This window comes from Podarcis melisellensis (assembly GCF_964234715.1).
Source record: "Podarcis melisellensis genome assembly, chromosome: 3".
In the NCBI taxonomy this organism is placed as follows: domain Eukaryota; kingdom Metazoa; phylum Chordata; class Lepidosauria; order Squamata; family Lacertidae; genus Podarcis; species Podarcis melisellensis.
The window spans coordinates 54,042,961-54,062,537 of record NC_138530.1 but is presented as its reverse complement, the minus strand read 5'-3'; the positions used below and the strand labels follow the sequence as shown (position 1 = coordinate 54,062,537).

At 40.1% G+C, this 19,577-nt stretch overlaps 1 protein-coding gene across 12 annotated transcripts in view; it reads left to right on the top strand.

Annotated features, from left to right (window-relative positions):
• ARID1B (AT-rich interaction domain 1B) overlaps nt 1-19,577 on the top strand; it is a 344,407-nt gene that overhangs the window by 72,473 nt on the left and 252,357 nt on the right. For all 12 annotated transcript variants that reach the window (XM_081905095.1, XM_081905099.1, XM_081905094.1 and 9 more), the window contains one exon: nt 5,081-5,218. In XM_081905095.1, the coding sequence (XP_081761221.1) occupies nt 5,081-5,218 (138 nt within the window). The remainder of the gene's footprint in view (nt 1-5,080; nt 5,219-19,577) is intronic.

Below are 19,577 nucleotides of genomic sequence, written 5' to 3'. Positions count from 1 at the left end.
GTTCATACGGACATCCCCAGGCACTGATTCTTAGTAATGACTGTGTGGGATATCTGTTCTTTAAGTGCATTGGCTTTATTTTGTATACTACTTTGTTATTTTTACAATGCAAATCAGACTACATGAGGCAGATGGGGAGATGCCTGCAATATGTTCAAGCAGAGTCAAAATTCAAACTGGGAACTTCCTGATTTATAGCTCAGTCTCTTAATGCCTTCTCTCTAGACCACCTCTCAAGCATCTGAGCGGAACAGTTTCTAGCAGTTAAAAAAGTGCATGCAGTGGGGATAGAGAGAGAAAACAAACAAAACTATTCAAAGATAAATAAAATTGCAGTTTATTTGCAGTTTATTTTATTTATTCATAAACTGTTAACCTCACTTCTTATTTCCATTTAGAAGCCCAGACCAGCTAAAAAGGGGGAATAATTAGCAGTTCTAAACCCACAGAATAAAACCAAACCAGACATAAATAGCAACAGTCAGAATAACACTGAATAATCATTATTATTGTTTAATAAAAACCTGGTGGAATATAGGTTACTTTTTTTGCCTAAGGGGCACTGGCTGAGAAGACTGTACCTCAGACCCTTTACCAGTGTCACCCTTTTAGAGGGAATACGAAGCAGAGCACCAGCCTTCTGGTCTTAATAGAACTGGAGTTACAGGTAGAATATTCAGTATGCAAGTTAATAATAATAATAATGGCATTTGCAGGGACTGCCCCCACTGCAAAGGCATTTTATCTGATTTCTTTTTTTATTAAATGAGCCACCCACTCCTCTTTCCTTAACCATGCTGTTAAACAGCTTCCCCTCCAATGGAGAGAAGGCTTCCATTTTTCATTAAGTACAATTTGCTTATGCTGTTTTAACTGAAGATTTGTAAGCCACCTTGATCATTGTTTTAATTGCAAGACAGGGTATTTGTTAATAACTATTGATTGGTTGTCATTAATTAATTAATTTTCTGTACTGCCCTTCGCCAAAAGACCACAGGGTGGTATACAATATAAAAACACAAAAATACACAGCATAGTAACAAACAAAAACAATCTCCCCCCCACCCCACCCCACCCCCGGTTTAAAAGGCCATAGATTGTTCAATTAGCCTAAGGCCTGGAGAAGAGGAATGTTTTTGTCTGGCGCCTAAAGATATGTAGTGATGATGCCAGGTTACCTGGGGAGAACGATCCACAAGCAGGGAGCCACTGCAGAAAAGGCCCATTCTTGTGTTTCCACCCTCTAGACCTCTTGTGGAGGAGGCACTGAAGAAGGGCCTCAGATGATGATTGCAGGGTCTAGGTTGGTTCATACGAGGAGAGTTGATTTATATATGAGAGTCTACCATATTGAAGGTTGCAGTTCAAAGTAACTTTGCAAGCTTCAGACTATTGGGTAAAGAAAAGAGTAAACATTACTGTGTATCAGAACAATTCTCCCTGGTTGCATATCAGTTTTGGGAGGATCAAAAGTGCAGGATAGAATTAATTATATATTCTAAAGAGGAAGCTCAATTTTTAAGCTCAACTGGAATCAGCCATATTTTAAACATATTGTGTTTGCGCACATGAACGTGTATTAGGTTTATTTCCATCAGAAAAGGAAACAGTTTATAATGACATCTAGTGTTTGTGGCAGACAGTTTTTATCAATTCATGACAATGAAATCGTGTTGTGTTTTCATGGAAGGGGAGATTACATTTTCTTAGAAATGATTGACTGCTTTGTTGTAGTAGACTTATTTATTTGGCTCTCACTGTGAAGACTAGCGAACTTATTCAAAATCTCAGTACATCAAAAATATGATGACACAAAAATGAAACTGCTGTTCCACATTACAGATATCTGCAAAAATGATACTAGTATATTGTGTTTGTTGCACAGCTGAATAGTCTGCAAATACAACATTTACGTTGATTTGGCAACATTTCACATTATGTAGTTGTCATATCTTGAACATTTCATTTTGTATGTGTCTAAACAGTACTTGCATATTTTATTACAAATGCATCTAATAATTAAGTCGTGGATTTAGTTAAATAATTCAAATCTTATAGGTCAGGGGCTGAACAACCTTTTAGGTTCACATTTCCTTGACAGAAAGTGGTGGTCAGAACAAAGTGGGTCAGACACTCCTCTGCCTCTGATCTCCCTTCCACCATCTATTTTTTCTCTCTCCCAAACCTCTGTACCCTTCATTCATTCATCATCGATTTATTCTTCCTTTCTCTGTCTTCTGTCTTGGAAGTAGAGGACTGCATGGTGGTTATCCAGAGGTTATTCACATGTGATAGAGGTGATTACATCTTACAAACTGTGTGTATATGATGACGTTTTACCACACACAATAAATTTTGCAACCTATGACCAGACTTCAGGGGGTAACAGTGGGTTTACTGAAACTAATGTTTGCATTTATTTTAAATATAACTATTGGCCAATCTCTGATTTTTTTGTGGGGTAGGAAAGGGAAAATGGAACAGGGAAAGCTATTGCATACTTTGCAGTAATGAAACATGCGTAAGACCCTTAACTAACTATATCTAACACAGAATTTGCCTTTTTGCTGCTGCCACATGTTGAATTGGTCTTTTCATTGAGTTATCCACTATAACCAAAAAATCTCTCTCATGGAAAGTCACTGACAATTGGTATCTCCTCAGCGTATATATGGAATATACTTCAGTGTGCATCATTTTACATTTATTTATACTGATTCCCATTTCTCATTTTATTGTCCTTTTATCCAGTTTGAGAGCTGTTTTGGAACTCTTCACTAATAGGATTTTCACTCTCCTGAGTAATATGACATCACACACAGATCTGAATATCTCATTTTTGGATTAAGTTAATATCACATTTAGAATTAATTCTCTATATATCCTCCCCAAACTAAATGATTGAGGCCTAGTATCTGTCCTGACATCTTTAGCAGAAAGTATACAAAGGCTTATTCAGTTGCCCTGATATCTTCCTAAACTTTTCACACCTTTTACTGTCTTGATGATTGAATCACTTCCCCCTTTTCCCCATTTATGCAAGCTTTCTTCTCTTTAAAGTCTTCTTATCTTTTATAACTTCCTTAACTGCTAGTTAACCATGCCACATGCATGTTAGTGGTGGTATAAAAGCTACAAATGTTAAACACTTGTATTTCAGAAATCAGTAAGACTTAAAAAAATAATATAAAGTCAGCTGCCTTATTAATCAGGGGTACCCTTTTAGTCACTTGAAAAACTGATTGATTGATAAAAAGTATAAATGTTTTTTGACTAAACATTCTGGTCCTACAACTTTGTGGGATTGCAGGTTAAGCAAATAATAATAATAATAATAATAATAATAATAATAATAATAATAATTATTATTTCTACCCCGTCCATCTGGCAGGGTTTCCCCAGCCACTCTGGGTGGCTTCCAACAAAATATTAAAATACAGTCATCTATTAAACATTAAAAGCTTCCCTAAACAGGGCTGCCTTCAGATGTCTTCTAAAAATCTGGTAGTTGTTTTTCTCTTTGACATCTGGTGGGAGGGCGTTCTACAGGGCGGGTGCCACTACCGAGAAGACCCTCTGCCTGGTTCCCTGTAACTTGGCTCCTTGCAGCAAGGGAACTGCCAGAAGGCCCTCGACGCTGGACCTCAGTGTCTGGGCAGAACGATGGAGGTGGAGACGCTCCTTCAGGTATACTGGACCGAGGCCGTTTAGGGCTTTAAAGGTCAGCATCAACACTTTGAATTGTGCTTGGAAACGTACTGGGAGCCAATGTAGGTCTTTCAAGACCGGTGTTAGGTGGTCTCGGTGTCTCAGCCTGCTTACCAGATGGAGCTGATAAACACCTGCCCTGGACACAGAATTGACCTGCGCCTCCGTGGACAGCTGTGAGTCCAAAATGACTCCCAGGCTGCACACTTAGTCCTTCAAGGGAACAGTTACCCCATTCAGGACCAGGGAGTCCTCCACACCAGCCCGCCTCCTGTCCCCCCCAAACAGTACTTCTGTCTTGTCAGGATTCAACCTCAATCTGTTAGCCGCTATCCATCCTCCAACTGCCTCCAGGCACTCACACAGGACCTTCACTGCCTTCACTGGTTCTGATGTGAAAGAGAGGTAGAGCTGGGTATCATCCGCATATTGATGAACACCCAGCCCAAACCCTCTGATGATCTCTCCCAGCAGTTGCATGTAGATGTTGAAAAGCATGGGGGAGAGGACAGAACCCTGAGGCACCCCACAAGTGAGAGCCCAGGGTTCTGAACACTCATCCCCACCACCACTTTCTGAACACGGCCCAGGAGGAAGGAGTGGAACCGCTGTATAACAGTGCCCCCAGCACTGCTATGATTTCATAGCAGAAACTAGGTGGCGAAGAGGAAGATAAATACAACCACTAACAAGTTCCAACATTTACTAGATATTTTCCTTTCCTTTTCTTTGCTTTCCATTCTGGTCACTTAGTTCCTTCTAGAATGCATATTTTGTTTGCTAGCAAGCAATGTCTGCTCTGTAGAAGCCAGTCTATCCCTTACTCACTCCAGTGCCCTCCACAAAGATGCAGGCAAAGGCTTCAGAACAGGGAGAGGGTGGACAAATATTTTCTGGAGCCTGATCCAGTTCCTTTATCAAAGTTAAGAAGATCTTAGTTTGTAGGCACGTAGAATTCACCCTGAGCCTTACTGTGTAAAGATTATGGACTGCTCAAATTATGAGCTCTATTGGCAAACATGGATAATTGGTTGTTTGGATGTTCCAGATAGAAGAATCTGATTTTGTGAAACCATTGCTGGAGAAGAAATTGAACAGCAGGTGATTGAAAAAGAGTTATGGTTGTAGTAAAGGACAGCCATGCTTTAACACTTAGAGTTAATTCTTTCTCTCTGCCTCTCCCCACTTCCTAGAATGGCTTGTTTATTTGGAAGTCACATTGAAACAGACATTCCCATCACTGTATATGGGTGTTTTAAGAATTATTTGAACTCTGTTAGCATTCTGTCAGTATAAATGGGATTAGGAGGGCACATTTAAATTTTATTTATTTCCTCAATTTATAAGAGTTTGGTTTCCCGTCCCCTAACAGATGCCTCCTCAGTATGGTCCTCAAGGTGTAAGCGGTTACTGCCAACAGCCATATTACAACCAGCAGCCACAACCTCAGCATCTGCCGTCCCAGGCCCAGTATCTGTCCCAGGCCCAACAGAGGTACCAGACACAGCAGGTAAGCCCAACTCTTGATCTCACATTGACGCATTTTCAAAATGTTATGTAAGAGATTGACATATTTGAGCTACTATTTTAATAACTTAACCCAGTTTTTCCAGCTGTCTCCATTTTAAATTGTAGCATCTGATTTGCCTTGATTTTTAGCAGGAGTAAGATATTCCAGGATTAAAATCAAGCTTCTTGGGCCTCTCTTATTTTGAGATAGGATTGGCAGAATATATTGTTATTTTCTCCACCTTTCTACAAGTTATATATAGAAGGTTCATACTACTACTACTACTACTACAAACCTTGCTTAAAATGTCTGATGAAATAAAATATTTAGCAAGCATCACATATTCAGCCAGTTCTGCTGCCGCTATAGAGTTCCATAGATAGACCAGGATTGTTTGTAGAAAACAAATCAGCTACAACAGGGGTGGCCAATTCCCAAAGAGACTGCGATCTACTCACAGAGTTAAAAACTGGCAGTGATCTACCCCCTTTTGGGGGGTTCAGGTCAAAGTTGTTGAGCATTTTATAGGAAGGAAAGCCCTGTTTTTTGGGGTTCAGGTCACAGTTGCTGAGCTTTTTTTAGGGCAAAAATGTTGAGCTTCTTTTAGGGTAGCCAAAGTTGTTCAGCTTCTTTGTGGGGAGCCACTGATCTACCAGTGATCTACCACGGATGTCCAGTGATCTTACGGTAGAGCACGATCTACCTGTTGGACGTGCCTGAGCTACAAGAAGTCCTAAGCAGATGACTCTTTTCTACTTCTCACACGGTAAACTTAAATGAGTCACAGCTGGCAGAAATTGCTTAGGTCAGCTTGCTGTGATCCACCAGCTGAGAGCCTCTGACTGAGAACAATATAATAATAATAATAATAATAATAATAATAATAATAATAATAATATTCTATTTATATCCCACCCTCCCCAAGTGATCATGTATGTGCATTCTGTTCTGTAAAATGCAGTGATTTTGGCTTTTGAAAACTTATCTTAGTCTGTTCAAGTTGTGGAGGGGGAGCGCAATGTTTACAAATTAATAGAGTATGCATCATCAACAGCTGGAGTTGTGTGCATCACAAATTTGTGGGAGGGACTAGCATGCAAAGTGGAGTGAGATTTTTAATCTCAGATAGCAAAAGCTGATATTATCTGAAGTATGCATATTTCAATGTATTTTAGGGTTATTATTTAGCAGTTGAAAAGTTTATATACTGCTGACTTGACACAGTAGACACTCACATGGAACTTGTGGAAATTGAAGGATACTCCTAGGAAAGTGCTATTGAATTGCAGGTGTGTATGGAATTGCAGTCTCAACTCTGTGTTGCAGGTTAGAGGTGCTAAAATGGGAATATTCCATCTAGCTACTATTCTGTGGTTATATCCAGTTATGCTATCCAAACCAAACATTTATTTTAATGGATGGTAATAGGAACAAGACAGCATTTATGCGTTCATGTCCAAATAAAAAAGTGGGTTTTATTTATAAAATAACTTAAGTTCAGGAGAGGTGAAAAGGTGGCTCAGAGTGCTATGCACTTTAGGCTTACAAACAAGAAGTACGTTGTAGTGGAGAGATTTTGTTGTTCTTAGTTCAGGTAACTATGATGGTAGGCTATATTCCAATATAGTCCCAGGAGTAACCACAGCTTAAGGACAGTCTGGAAAAAGAAGCAATCAGACAGGAAAAGTGAAACCGAAATGAATTCAGTCAGTATCCTTTTGCATTCTAGCAAAACTGAGCTGCTGAATTTCAGGTTCCCCTAATGGCCTTGTAGAACTTGTGTGTGTGGTGTCATTTAATTGGTAGGTGAAACGACAGACACTGTTGCAAAAATGTTTTGTTTAAATAAGAATAGCATTAAAACTTTAAAAGAAGTCATTTCAGTGTCCTCCCTATCTTCTAAGGAAGCTACAAAGTTTTATTGTTCTTTCTTCTTAAAAGAATTTCTGTAAAGTTATGGTAGGACTGCTCACCTGACCTCCATCCTGTTGTGTTGCTGGAGAGGTGGTGGGGTAAGGTGGCAGAGAGGTCAATCCAGTGCTATCCATTACTATGCATTTCCTACCTGTTTTCAAACCCATTTTTGCAGCCATAAATTCCAGAAAGTAGGTCGTATGCTTGTGCTGTTCAATTAAAAGCTGTACCCGAATACATGGATGAGTGAATGTGAATATTCCACGTAGAGGATCAAAATGTTTTTCCCCTCTCACATTGGAGTTTCAAATATATAAAGTTTAGAGGGGAGGTTTGAACACTTATCCAAATGGCTGAATGTGTCCAAACTTGTTAGTTTTGTGTATAAAAACAATTGAATGTGCATTTGTGGTTTAAATTCACCAGGGGAACATCAATAGTATACAGTATTTATTTATTTATTACATTTATTTACCACCTTTTATCTTCCAAGGATCTCAAGATCGTGTACATGGAAAATGCACATTTTGTTTACTTAAAACACAAGATACAAACTTGGATCATACATTTCCCAATTCCCAATTTGAAAAATTAATGGTGATTTTCAAGTTATAGCCACCACTAAGTGCTATTTAAAAAAAAATCTTTTTTTTCCATTTTGAAAATTGCAGATGTTTTTCTCGTAGGCTTGAACTGCATGCAAAAAGATTGCCGCCTGTATTGTATTCTTCATTGTCTGCATAGGCCTCATGGAATATGAAAGTTTTCAGCTGGCATTTAGAAGTTGAAACAGAAGGTGCCTGCATTAATCCTGGACCTGTGACACCAAAGGCTTGGTTTCTTGCACTTATTAAATGAGCCTTGCCAACTCGGGGAATGAACAAATGACCAAAACGTTCAGCTAGCAAGTCTGTTTTCATTAAAATAATAAAAAGCGAATTGGAAGTAATAATAATAACTTCATGGTCGTATTATTCTAATTATTTGCAGATTATCTTAGGGAATTGTTGCACCATCAGGTGTTTTTGAATAATATGTTTTAAAACAACAGTAACTTTCTAGACTTTCCTGAAGCAGCAACTGCATTTTCACTGTGCTGCTCAGGCTAGAATTAGGTCAGACTTGTCGCAGAGTGCATTGGGCGTTGCATGCAGTGGCCTACAATTGGAAGCTATTATAAAACTGCTTAACCTACTGCCCTTTTGATTTTATTTTTTACGTATGTATAGCTGTAAGCTACAAGCAGAGTTCTGTTTGGTGTTTGGTGGGCTGCTGCAGGACACCAAGCCTTTCTGGCTTTTAGTTCTTGTGCATAATAAAATAAATACGTTTAGACTGTAGTCTTATATACACTTACCTGTGAGTAAGCAGCATTGAACTCAGCGGAACTTCCTTATGAAGAGACTTGTATAGTGTTTCACTGGGGGTTAGAGTTATTCTATTAAAAAGAATGCAATATTACTGTATATAAACATAGATTCTGAAGCTCAGATGGAGGCGTTTACTATATGAATACTGGTTTCTGGTTTGCCTAAAGATTTCTAAAACACATTCAGCAGCTGAGGTTTCCTGTGTAGGTTACTGACTTCTGACTGCATTTAAGAGCAAACATAAAAAAGATAATGTTGTATATAAAAGCAAATGTTAGAGCAACCTGACCCGTCCTTCTCCTTCCTTCCTTCCTTCCTTCCTTCCTTCCTTCCTTCCTTCCTTCCTTCCTTCCTTTCTCTCTCTCTCTCTCTCTCTCTCTCTCTCTCTCTCTCTCTCTCTCTCTTCAGTTAGCAAGTTTTGATATTTAGCAAAAGACATTGAACATCTCTTGGGATTAAACAAATTCCTAGTGATAATTTTCACCTTGTCAAATCACCTTTGGCTTACTTTCTTTTCAGTACTCAGCAAGTTTGGAAACTGCAGTTTAAAGGGCAGGTAACCAATTTGTATTGGGACTAGAGCACACCAGACGGCGAGGATTCTTCACACATTTGAGTTTATAATCATCCTGATTCAGCTAAGGAGTTCCATGTTCACTGCCATTCTTACCGTATTCAAACTTCATAGATTTGGGAACCATGCACATAAATCGGATGCACGTTCAGAAACACATTCAAATGTGCAACTGAGTGTGGATGCAGTTTGTCTATGGTACATTGATTTTAGTGGAATGTGCTTTCAAGTGTACATGTCCATCCACATGCAGCTAGTCACATAAGGTAAAGGTAAAGGGACCTCTGACCATTAGGTCCAGTTGCGGCCGACTCTGGGGTTGCGGTGCTCATCTCGCTTTATTGGCCGAGGGAGCCAGTGTACAGCTTCCGGGTCATGTGACCAGCATGACTAAGCCGCTTCTGGCAAACCAGAGCAGTGCACGGAAACACTGTTTACCTTCCCGCCAGAACAGTACCTATCTATTCACACTTTGACATGCTTTCGAACGGCTGGGTTGGCAGGAGCAGGGACCGAGCAACGGGAGCTCTCCCCGTCGCGGGGATTCGAACTACCGACCTTCTGATCGGCAAGTCCTAGGCTCTGGGGTTTAGCCCACAGCACTACCCGCGTCCCTTAGCTAGTCACTATGCGATTGTAGAAGCCAGTGGTTCTACATGCATATATAAGCCCCAATAGTCATAGGGAGGACTTGCCCATTCACTTAAGTTTTGGGTGGAGATTTGTACTTGCATTCCCATTGTGAATGTGAAGCTTGAAGGTTTGGGTTGGGTTGGACACCCTTTAGAATGAATTAGATGCTCAGGCTGCAGTCCTGCACAATTTACCTGGAACTAGGTTCCATTGAATTCAATGGGGCTTACCTTTAAGTAGAAGTGTATAGGATTGCAACTTTAGCAGAATAATGTATTGTGTATATATGATATTATGTATAAAGTGGGAATTATGAAGATTAGAGGGGAAAGCTTGTCCAGTATTTCTTTCATACATGGGTGTATCAAGATATTTACATTGTATCTGACAGAAAATGAGGGACCCCTGGTCTTTTGATAAAATTTCCGTAATCTAGAGATACATTGCTCTTCATCACCTTTACAGTCTGAATGCTTATTTACCACTGGAAGGCAAATAACATTGAAACTGTTACTTACTTACTTATTTATAAAATCTTTATCAAGATATACTTAGCAAAGGCATTTCAGCTTTAAAATGCACTGAAAATATATTCAAGTGTAAGTTAATATTTGAAAGGTAATTAAATTAAAGTTTGTAGAAATCATGTCTGTGGCTTGGGTTTGATCCAGAAAATATTTCCTTATTGTTGCTAATATAGTGTTGTTTTAAGTTTCCAACTTCTGTTTTCCAATATTTAAATCACAGAAGGTTAATTAAAACAGTTCTTTATTCTGTAACTGCTTGAGAATATTAACCTCACAAAGCCTGTGTTAAATCACTGAAGTGATAGAATTACATTTTCTTTATAAGATTTTGCTGTAAAAGCATAGACAGGGCCATTTATAGTTCAGTGCCATTAATTGCTTAGCATTTGGATATTAGCTTAGGAGTCTATTAATTAACTTGATAATAAAACTATTGGAATGAGAGCTGATAAAAAAAAGATTTTGTTTAAAAGGAAACTACCAATGATGCCTGCATGTAAGTTATAACTAAATATTGCTCCCTTACCCTTTTCTCCATCAATAGATATCAATGATAGGTATTTTGCCTCTTTCGTAGTGCCATTTATACTGAGGAATCTACTTTAAGTTAATTGTTGAATGAATTTGAGAGGGGAGGATAAATAGCTTGTGAGAGGTTCCTTTCTCATCAAAGTAATTAATTCCCCCTTCATGACTTTCCTAACCCTGCCCTAATTGGCCACAAAACAAGTCTGTACAAGTATGTCACAATAGTGCTTGATACTTTTTTATGATTATAAAGAAAACATAATAAATAACATTGTGCAGAGTGCATATGGCTGCCTTGTATTCAGTGGTAGTTTTATGGGAGTGGGAAGCTGTCGTGTCCGACTCCAGGGTTGTGCGCCCATCTCACTTAAAAGGCCGGGGGCCAGCGCTGTCTGGAGACACTTCCGGGTCACGTGGCCAGCGTGACGAAGCTGCTCTGGCGAGGCAGCACCAGTGCAGCACACAGAAACGCCATTTACCTTCCCGCTATAAAGCGGTACCTATTTATCTACTTGCACTTAGGGGTGCTTTTGAACTGCTAGGTGGGCAGGAGCTGGGACCGAAAGACGGGAGCTCACTCCGCCGCGGGGATTCGAACCGCCGACCATGCAATCGGCAAGCCCTAGGCGCTGAGGTTTTACCCACAGCACCACCTGCGTCCCTCATTTTTTTCCTACCCCCACCCAAAAGCCTCTTCCTGAAGGTTGGTGAACCCTCTGGAACAATGTTGAGTTTGACTTGGGGAGCAAATTTAATCCATTATTATCTAGAAATGGGCAGAGGGAGTGTAATTTTGCTTTTCCCTGGACAATTGCCTGAGATGAATGGGAGTTTGAGGGAGTCACTGTTTCCAATCCTGCTGTGACATGCCAGTGCTAGAGTGTAGCAGTGGGTGACTGCTGATCTCACCCCCCCTCGACTTTGATGCAGTGCTAGGTTCATTCCTGCCCCCTATGTAGCTGCTGTGACAGATAATTCAGCTGTTTGGAGTGTAGTGCCATCAATATGCTGGTGATAGCCAGGTCTGTTTTTCATTTTCATCAACTCAAGGAGCAGTGGTTCAATCTCTAAATCAGCCTTTCTCGACCTTGAGTCCTCAGAGGTTCTTGAACTACACTGGCCATGCTTCCTAGGAATGATGGGACTTGTAGTCCAACTAAGGGACCCAAGGTTGAGAAAGGTTTCTCTAAATGAATCACCAGATGGCTGAGGATTAATGATTTCAACCTGTCCTGGATGGGTGTATGCTCCCCCTAAAGGGCAAGGTTTGTGGATCCCCTTACTCTTGGATTCTGGATAACGGCTGTCTTCTTGAGCTGCTGAGTCTTACTCTTGCTCCCTAAATCTGCAGCAGAGGTTTCCGCAACCCTCTGGAGCAGAATTGAGGACAGGATATGCTATTGTGCAAACAGTATGCCTTGTCCTGATAGAACATATTAGCTGAATACCACCCTGTGGTTTGGGGGTTCAGTTGTGCCCCCCATAATGTGGTTAGGTGCTTTCTTTTATAACTCTAGCTGTATTTTTAAAGTAAAGTTTGCACATTAATTTCCATTAATAAATCTCAATACGTCTATATAAAAATATGTGGGGAAATGGTCACTGATTAATTCTTACGTGTTTGGGGCTGTACCGCTCTTTTTCTTCTAAAAGAGCAAAATTGTGAGAGGGTGCAGAATGGTTCTTGGGAGAAGGTCCGGAGAGTGAAGCATCGTTTCTTGTACAAGGTCTTGTAGGGTTCACATTGGCCAGGTTTGCATGTAATGCTAAGCCAATTGTAGCTAAGCAGGAAGGAGTGTGTACTGTATGTGAATACATGCAGTTAAATTGCAGCCACCTCGCTCCTCCTCTGCTGCCGCCAGTGGTTAGGCCTGGCATTGCAACTGAACATGGTGGCTTGTCTCACTCCATACAAACCATGAGCTGCGGTCAAGATTTGTTACTGTCACTTGGGGTTCGTCTGAGGGTGGCAAACCGCCAGCCCTGGCTCTGATGTAACACTTAAGACACACTATAAGGCACTCACTCTTAGTTCTCACTCACAGTATCGTGGAGAAGAAGCAACTTGATTGAATAAAATCATAATTATACGCTTACACTTATACATACGATTTATCCATCACTGTAGTCTTTTTAACGTTTGACAGTAGATAAAAATGTATTGCTCTTGTTTAGTTTAAAAACAAAACAGAATGCAGCAGAATGCCGCGGCGAGGCTCCTTACGGGGTCCTTGCCACTGGACCACATTCATCCAATGCTATACCAGCTGCACTGGCTCCCAGTGGAGTACAGGGTCAGGTTTAAGGTGCTGGTTTTAACCCTTAAAGCCCTATATGGCCTAGGACCCTTGTACTTATGGGACCACCTCTCCTGGTATGCCCTGTGGAGGACCTTATGGTCCGCAAACAATAATACCTTGGAGGTCCCAGGCCTCAAAGAGATTAGACTGGCCTCAACCAAGGCCAAGGCCTTTTCGGCCCTGGCCCTGGCCCCGGCCTGGTGGAACGCTCTGTTGCAAGAGACCAGGGCCCTGTGGGATTTGACATCCTTCCACAGGGCCTGCAAGACAGAGCTGTTGCGCCTGGCCTTTGGTCTGGGCCCAGTCTGACCCCCCCTCTTTTTTATGGAACCCCTTTCTATGGGACCCTGTACGTAAGTTACCTCCTTGGCTCTTTTTATTGGCTCATATGGGCCCAGCATGGATAGCTGGCTCTGGTGAACGCTTGATGTTCCCTACCCCTATAGTTGTGATTCATGGGCTGCCATTTAATTTCATCCTGATTTTAATTTTAAGCTGTATTTTAATCAATTGTTTGATTGTGTTTTAACATGTTAGCTGCCCTGAGCCTGGTCCTGGCCGGGGAGGGTGGGGTATAAATTATTATTATTATTATTATTATTATTATTATTATTAAACATTGGGTAGTCATTTATTTGGATATTGTCTGTTAACCTGTGATTTTGACATTGTATAATTAACCAGCCCATGCACAGCTTTCTGATTGCTTTTAGTATAATGTGGTTATTTTAACTACAGGTACAGTTTTTGTAAGTCTTATGAACTCACTTCATGCCACCTTTTCTCTATAATATATAGTTAAGCAAGGAAGATGCCCCTGAGGAGAAAACGAACTGTTTCCTATGAAGTAGCATTTTTGGGTAACTAGCTTGATTAGCCTAGAGGAACCAGCTGTTGTTGGTGCTGTCCCCCCCCCCCCCTTTGTTCAGTAAGCTGTCTTCTGAGTTTTGGCTCTACTGTAAGCTTGGGGCACTGCTATGACCTCATTTACGTGAGCAAGCCCTGCAGTTCAGAGATATTCTTTTGCTGGTGGCAGACAGGCTGGTGGAGTATTCTGCTGTATGGAGCATTGAGACCCAGATTCTCTGCTTGCACAGCAAGAAAGCTTAAAGAAAAAGCATCCTTTAATCCTGCCACCCCCAAGAGATTGTAATTTTGTTTAGCTGCTGTACTGATTGGTAGTGCTGACTTGAATCTATAGTACCAGCTCCGTTTCACACAGATAAGACAAAAGTGTTCCCTCAATGACTTTTAGCAGTTGTGGAACTGGAAAGAAGCCAAGAGGAGTGTGTGTTATAATTTCCATACGGGAACGGACGCAGATGACACCTGCTAATCACATTTTGTATTTTGTTTGGCAACTGCATGGTAATGGAGGAAAGTCTTAAAATATTAAACTAGTATTGGAATGTCCATTTGAAATCAAACGAGCTCTTAAACTACTTACAACCTGCAATTCCACATCAGACCCCTTGTTTTCAATTTTCCATTTACCTGAGTATTCATATCTGTTAAGGTTCTATAGTTAAAAGTGCTTTATATATTAGGGACACTTCTTAGCTTAAGAACAGCATTTGGGTATTGCTATCAGTGTACAAACAAAATACGTGCATGGATAGTATGTCACAGCTGAAGGATGTAGAAAACACAACTTTTTCTCTTTAAACTATATCAAACAGAACCTTTCTCTGCTCTCTGCTAACTTGAATTTTAAAGAGGAAAGTGTATAATCTATTTTGTATTCATTTATTTGAATGTATGTAAGAATGTAATGTATGTAAGAAGGTGCCCTCACACTGAATATGTATTGCAGATAATTACATATGTTTGACAAAACTTTGCCTTAGGTTGGACTAGATCCTTTCCAACAATTCTATGATTCTATGATTACAAGGATGAATGGTGTTAGATACTATTCAGAAGATGCTATTCAAGAGCAAGTGCCTTCTTTACTATTCACATGCTTTAAGTAGAGGAATGCACTCCATATTACATATATATTTTGTTTACATACACATGTTATACAACTGTCAGCCTTCAGGTTAGAAAGGCAGGTTGGAAATGGTAAAAATGAAATCTCCCAGTCTTCTTCCAAACTGAGGGTTATGCATAGTATTATGCTGTGACCTTCAGCATGACCTGTTTTCTTGAGAGGAAGTGGTTATTCTGTCTATGATTATGTCCAAGGAAAGTGGCATATACACGAACAGTTTAGGATATATACTTTTTCTGTTTAATTATTAAGTTGTCTTTGAATTTAGCTTTTTCAATTGTTTACATTTTATCTAGCTTGATTGTGATATTTTAATGTTTTGAAATAAATAATAATGAGAGGGTCACTCAACTGGTAAGGGTTGAAATTAGCCTTTGCCATGAGCACTAATTCCTTTTAAGATATACCTTATTCTGTTTCTCTGCATAGTGTATCTCAAACAGTGAACCACAACCATATTTGATATAAAATAATTCAAACTGTTCCTCTGGTGCTGAAAAGTTAGACTGAAAAGAAGAGTATGACACAAAAAAGTGCAAAGAAAAGAAGAATGCTACAGTGTTGCATTCACTTTATCACATATGTGTGTGTGGGGGGGGTAGTTAGGTATTCCAAAAGGGGGAGACAATAGGTTGTAGCTCCTGCCATGGCCTCATTGTGGTTCAGCCTTCAAATAGCCAGCTGCTGTGTTTTTCCTTCAGTTTTTTAATATAGTCTCTCATGTGGTTGCCCATTTGGTCTCGGAAGGCAGGGGCGGCTCCTCCTCCAGAAGAAAGGTCTAGGGGCTTTGTTGGCTTCTGTAGGAGACACCACCCCAGTTGTCTGCAATAAACAAAAGACACCTATTAAGAATGTGGAGAATAAGGCAAGGATGGGGAGCCTAATGCTATAGGCAGAACTAGGCAAGAACACTACATAGCAGTAGGGAAAGGTCAGAAACAACATTTACAGACTGAGGTGAGAGGATTTGCAGTTGCCCATCAGTATTTAGAAATGAGCTTACTGAAAAGTGCTGCTCTAATACTGAATAGAGAGAAGAGAATATTTCAATATGTTAGAAATCCAGAAAACTTCATTTAGAGCTTTTAGTACTTCTAATCTTGCCCTTTAAGTTGAATACCTTTGTCTCCTGTGATACAGCATTTGGTCAGTCAGCGATCATGACTTCATTTAAAAACCTCTCTGCCCTTTTAAAATTTTAAAACAGTTTTCTCCAGGCTGGTGGATGACAAATTAGATAAAAGCAGACTTTCTTATCTTTTCTGCTCACATTGATTCAACATCTCCAGTGCAGTAGCTTGTAAAACTCTTTTCATTCTAATTATTATTAAATTTATTCCTTCAATTGAAATAGACTTTCCCCCTTTTTTTGCCCCACTAACACCCCCACCCTTTTAAAAAACGGATTGCAGTATTCTTTTTTTCTGTGGAGGGTTTTAGCTGAGGAAGCAGAAAGCAAAATGAGACCTAGGATTTTTATTCCCAGGTATGTTTGGCACAAACACCCTTCTGATACAACTCACAAAAGCAGTTACTGATGTCTGAGAAACTGTATTTATTAGCAAGCCACTCCATGTGAACAGAAGTCTAAATGATATTTGAGGATTTGTGACTTAACACCCCTGCAAGGACTGATGTTTTAAATGCTGTGTTGTCCCCAACACATTTTTCATGGACTATTGATATAAGAAACTTTCCTAAGTCAGGAATTTCACTCCAGGAAGACTTCCACAAGCAATTCTTGTGAAAAAAAATAGCAATGCGGGAAGGACCTATATACATGTATTCTCATTAAACAGATTCAGATGATGAGTCACTCCCATGTTCTTATCTTACTTGCAAGTAGACACATGCAAAATTCTTCAACAGGGTTTGGGACATGTGTGGCATCATGTGAGGAAATGTAATGTGGGAGGCAGCATAGATGGTGTTGTGTATAGATGGGTTTGGTTTGGCAAACAGTTAACTTGTTCACACTGGAAGAGTAATGGTATGTGTATGCTTGCTCTTTTTTCACCAACAGTTCCCCCACTCAGTCACTACCCCTCCAACTGCTTTTCCCATCATGGGTTTCCACATGTGACACTCCTTTCAAAACTGTAGCCTCTGGAGACAGCTCTTCATTTTTTCAGAAAGTTTGGGCTTTCTAATACACACAGGGCTCTTAGTTTTGTAGTCCTAGGAACAAATTACCTCTTCAGATTTCAGTGTTTTCTTGTTAATGCTTTTAAAGTAGAGGTTAAAAAGAAAAGGAATACATGGACACATGTATTTATAACTTTGTAGGGCTTGTTCACAACAAATGAATTGTGCTCAATGATCACAGTAAGTCACTGTAGCTTCAAATGGAAATGCTTTGATTACATTTCAAGTGTTGGGAAAAGTTGTTTCGTGCATTAGTACTGTATACAGTATTATGCTTCCTAGCAGTTAAGTCCTGACCTGCATTCTAGTTTTAACCCGTCTTACTGACCTCACATATTGCCATTTGGTTAAAGTGCACATAGCACATTTGAGGTTTTCCAAGACAGCAGTTCTGAAGTGTTTTATGTATCATGTATCATGCAGTAGCTTGTTCTCATGCTTGTTCTTTGATGAGTGACACCATTTCTTATATTATGACCACATGAGAATCTACTTGAAAGACTTCTGAATTAAAACTGAATTCTTTCCAGTTATGATCCAGATTAGGCATCGGCAAACTTGGCCCTCCAGATGTTTTGGGACTACAACTCCCATCATCCCTGATCACTGGTCCTGTTAGCTAGGGATGATGGGAGTTGGGAGTCCCAAAACATCTGGAGAGCCAAGTTTGCTTATGCCTGATCCAGATGAACTGATGCAAGCAAAGCATCTGTCAACAATTGGCCTTGATGTCCCAGTAGCACATCTTTGTTTGCTAAGTTGTTGTTGTTGGCATCCATCTATCTTGGAAGACAATGGACTGCACCTCCAGGAGTTAATGTTCAAACCACTGGAGAATTGCAGTGCCTTCTGTGGCTGCAGAGTCTGGTAACTCGTAACTGCTGTTGTTTTTGGTGTGTTAGCAGCACTGAAGAGACCTCTCTGGGGCACAAGCCTGGGCTTTGTGTATGGATGTCCTAGGCTGCCCAGATGACAAGACCCTGATCCCGGCCTCACTTTGGTCCTTTGTGGACCAAAGGAAAGCAGAGCAAGACATTTGGCACCATCCAACCATCTTTGGGACTCCACTCTGGGTTTACTCCTTAGCCCTTTCTTCTCCCAAAGTTTTTCCCCAAGGCAGCGGAAATTTGCTGTGTATAAGTATTAAATAGGTTCAGTATAACCGAACTCATGTAAGTGCATTACAGTGGTACCTTGGTTCCCAAACGGCTCAGTTGTCAAACAAATTGGCTCCTGAACGCCGCAAACCCGGAAGTAAGTGTTCCGGTTTGCGAACATTTTTCAGAAGCCAAACGTCCAGTGCGGCTTCTGTGGCTTCCGATTGAGTGCAGGAAGCTCCTGCAGCCAATTGGAAGCCATGTCTTGGTTTTTGAACAGTTTCGGGAGTCAAGTAGACTCCCAGAATGGATTAAATTCGAGAACCAAGGTACCACAGTAGAAAAGAAAATAATAAATAATTATCATTAAAGCAATTGAAAGTATAAAGACTTACAGAATAAATTAAATCTAGGCAAGTAGCATTAGAAACACCCCAATCCAGGTGTTGTACCCAACTAAAGCATAAAATGTATAAAGTTTCACCCTTTAAAAATGCCTTTCAGAAATGTGGCATACTCTCCAGATTATGAAAATGATGTAAATGTACGTAACATGCCCTGCGAGTGTACATTTTAAGGTGGATGATTCTGGAACTACAAATTACCCAGTTTAAGGATGCAGTAAATCACTTCTTTTAACAAGACTTTTGTAATTAATGTACCAGGTGCACATATGTTGAGGGAAATGAGTAAACAATCTCACCTGATTGTGTGGGTGATCATTTTGTATAACATAGAAAGCCTGCGAGTATGATCTTGTTTGAAAAGTATGTATTAAGCTATTCATTCTGAAAGCCTTTTGCAAGCATTTTGAATTTCTCTTCCATTTTAAAATAATTTGATCTCCTATTTTCATATACAACTTTTGATTTTTAAACATTTTAAAACTAACTAACTCAAGTAAGAGCTATCTGGCAATGGAACAGACTGCCTTGAGAGGTTATGGACTCTCCTTCCTTGGGGATTTTAAGCAGAGGTTGATTGGCCACCTGTCATGGATGCTTTAGCTGATTCCTGCATTACGGGGGTCGGACTGGATGACCCTCAGGGTCCCCTTCAACTCTAGAATTGGTGAGGCCCGTAATCAAAGGAGCATTCTTTATATCTGTTATTATATCAGCTTCTTACAGAATTATTAAATGAATGATGTTTTATTAAAGTAAATACTGCATATTCCTGCAGAGGGTTGATCCTCAGAGTCCCTTCCAACTCTACAATTCTATGGTTCTATGACTGTAGAATTTTGTTTTGCCTTGTGGGATCCAAGATGGCTGGATC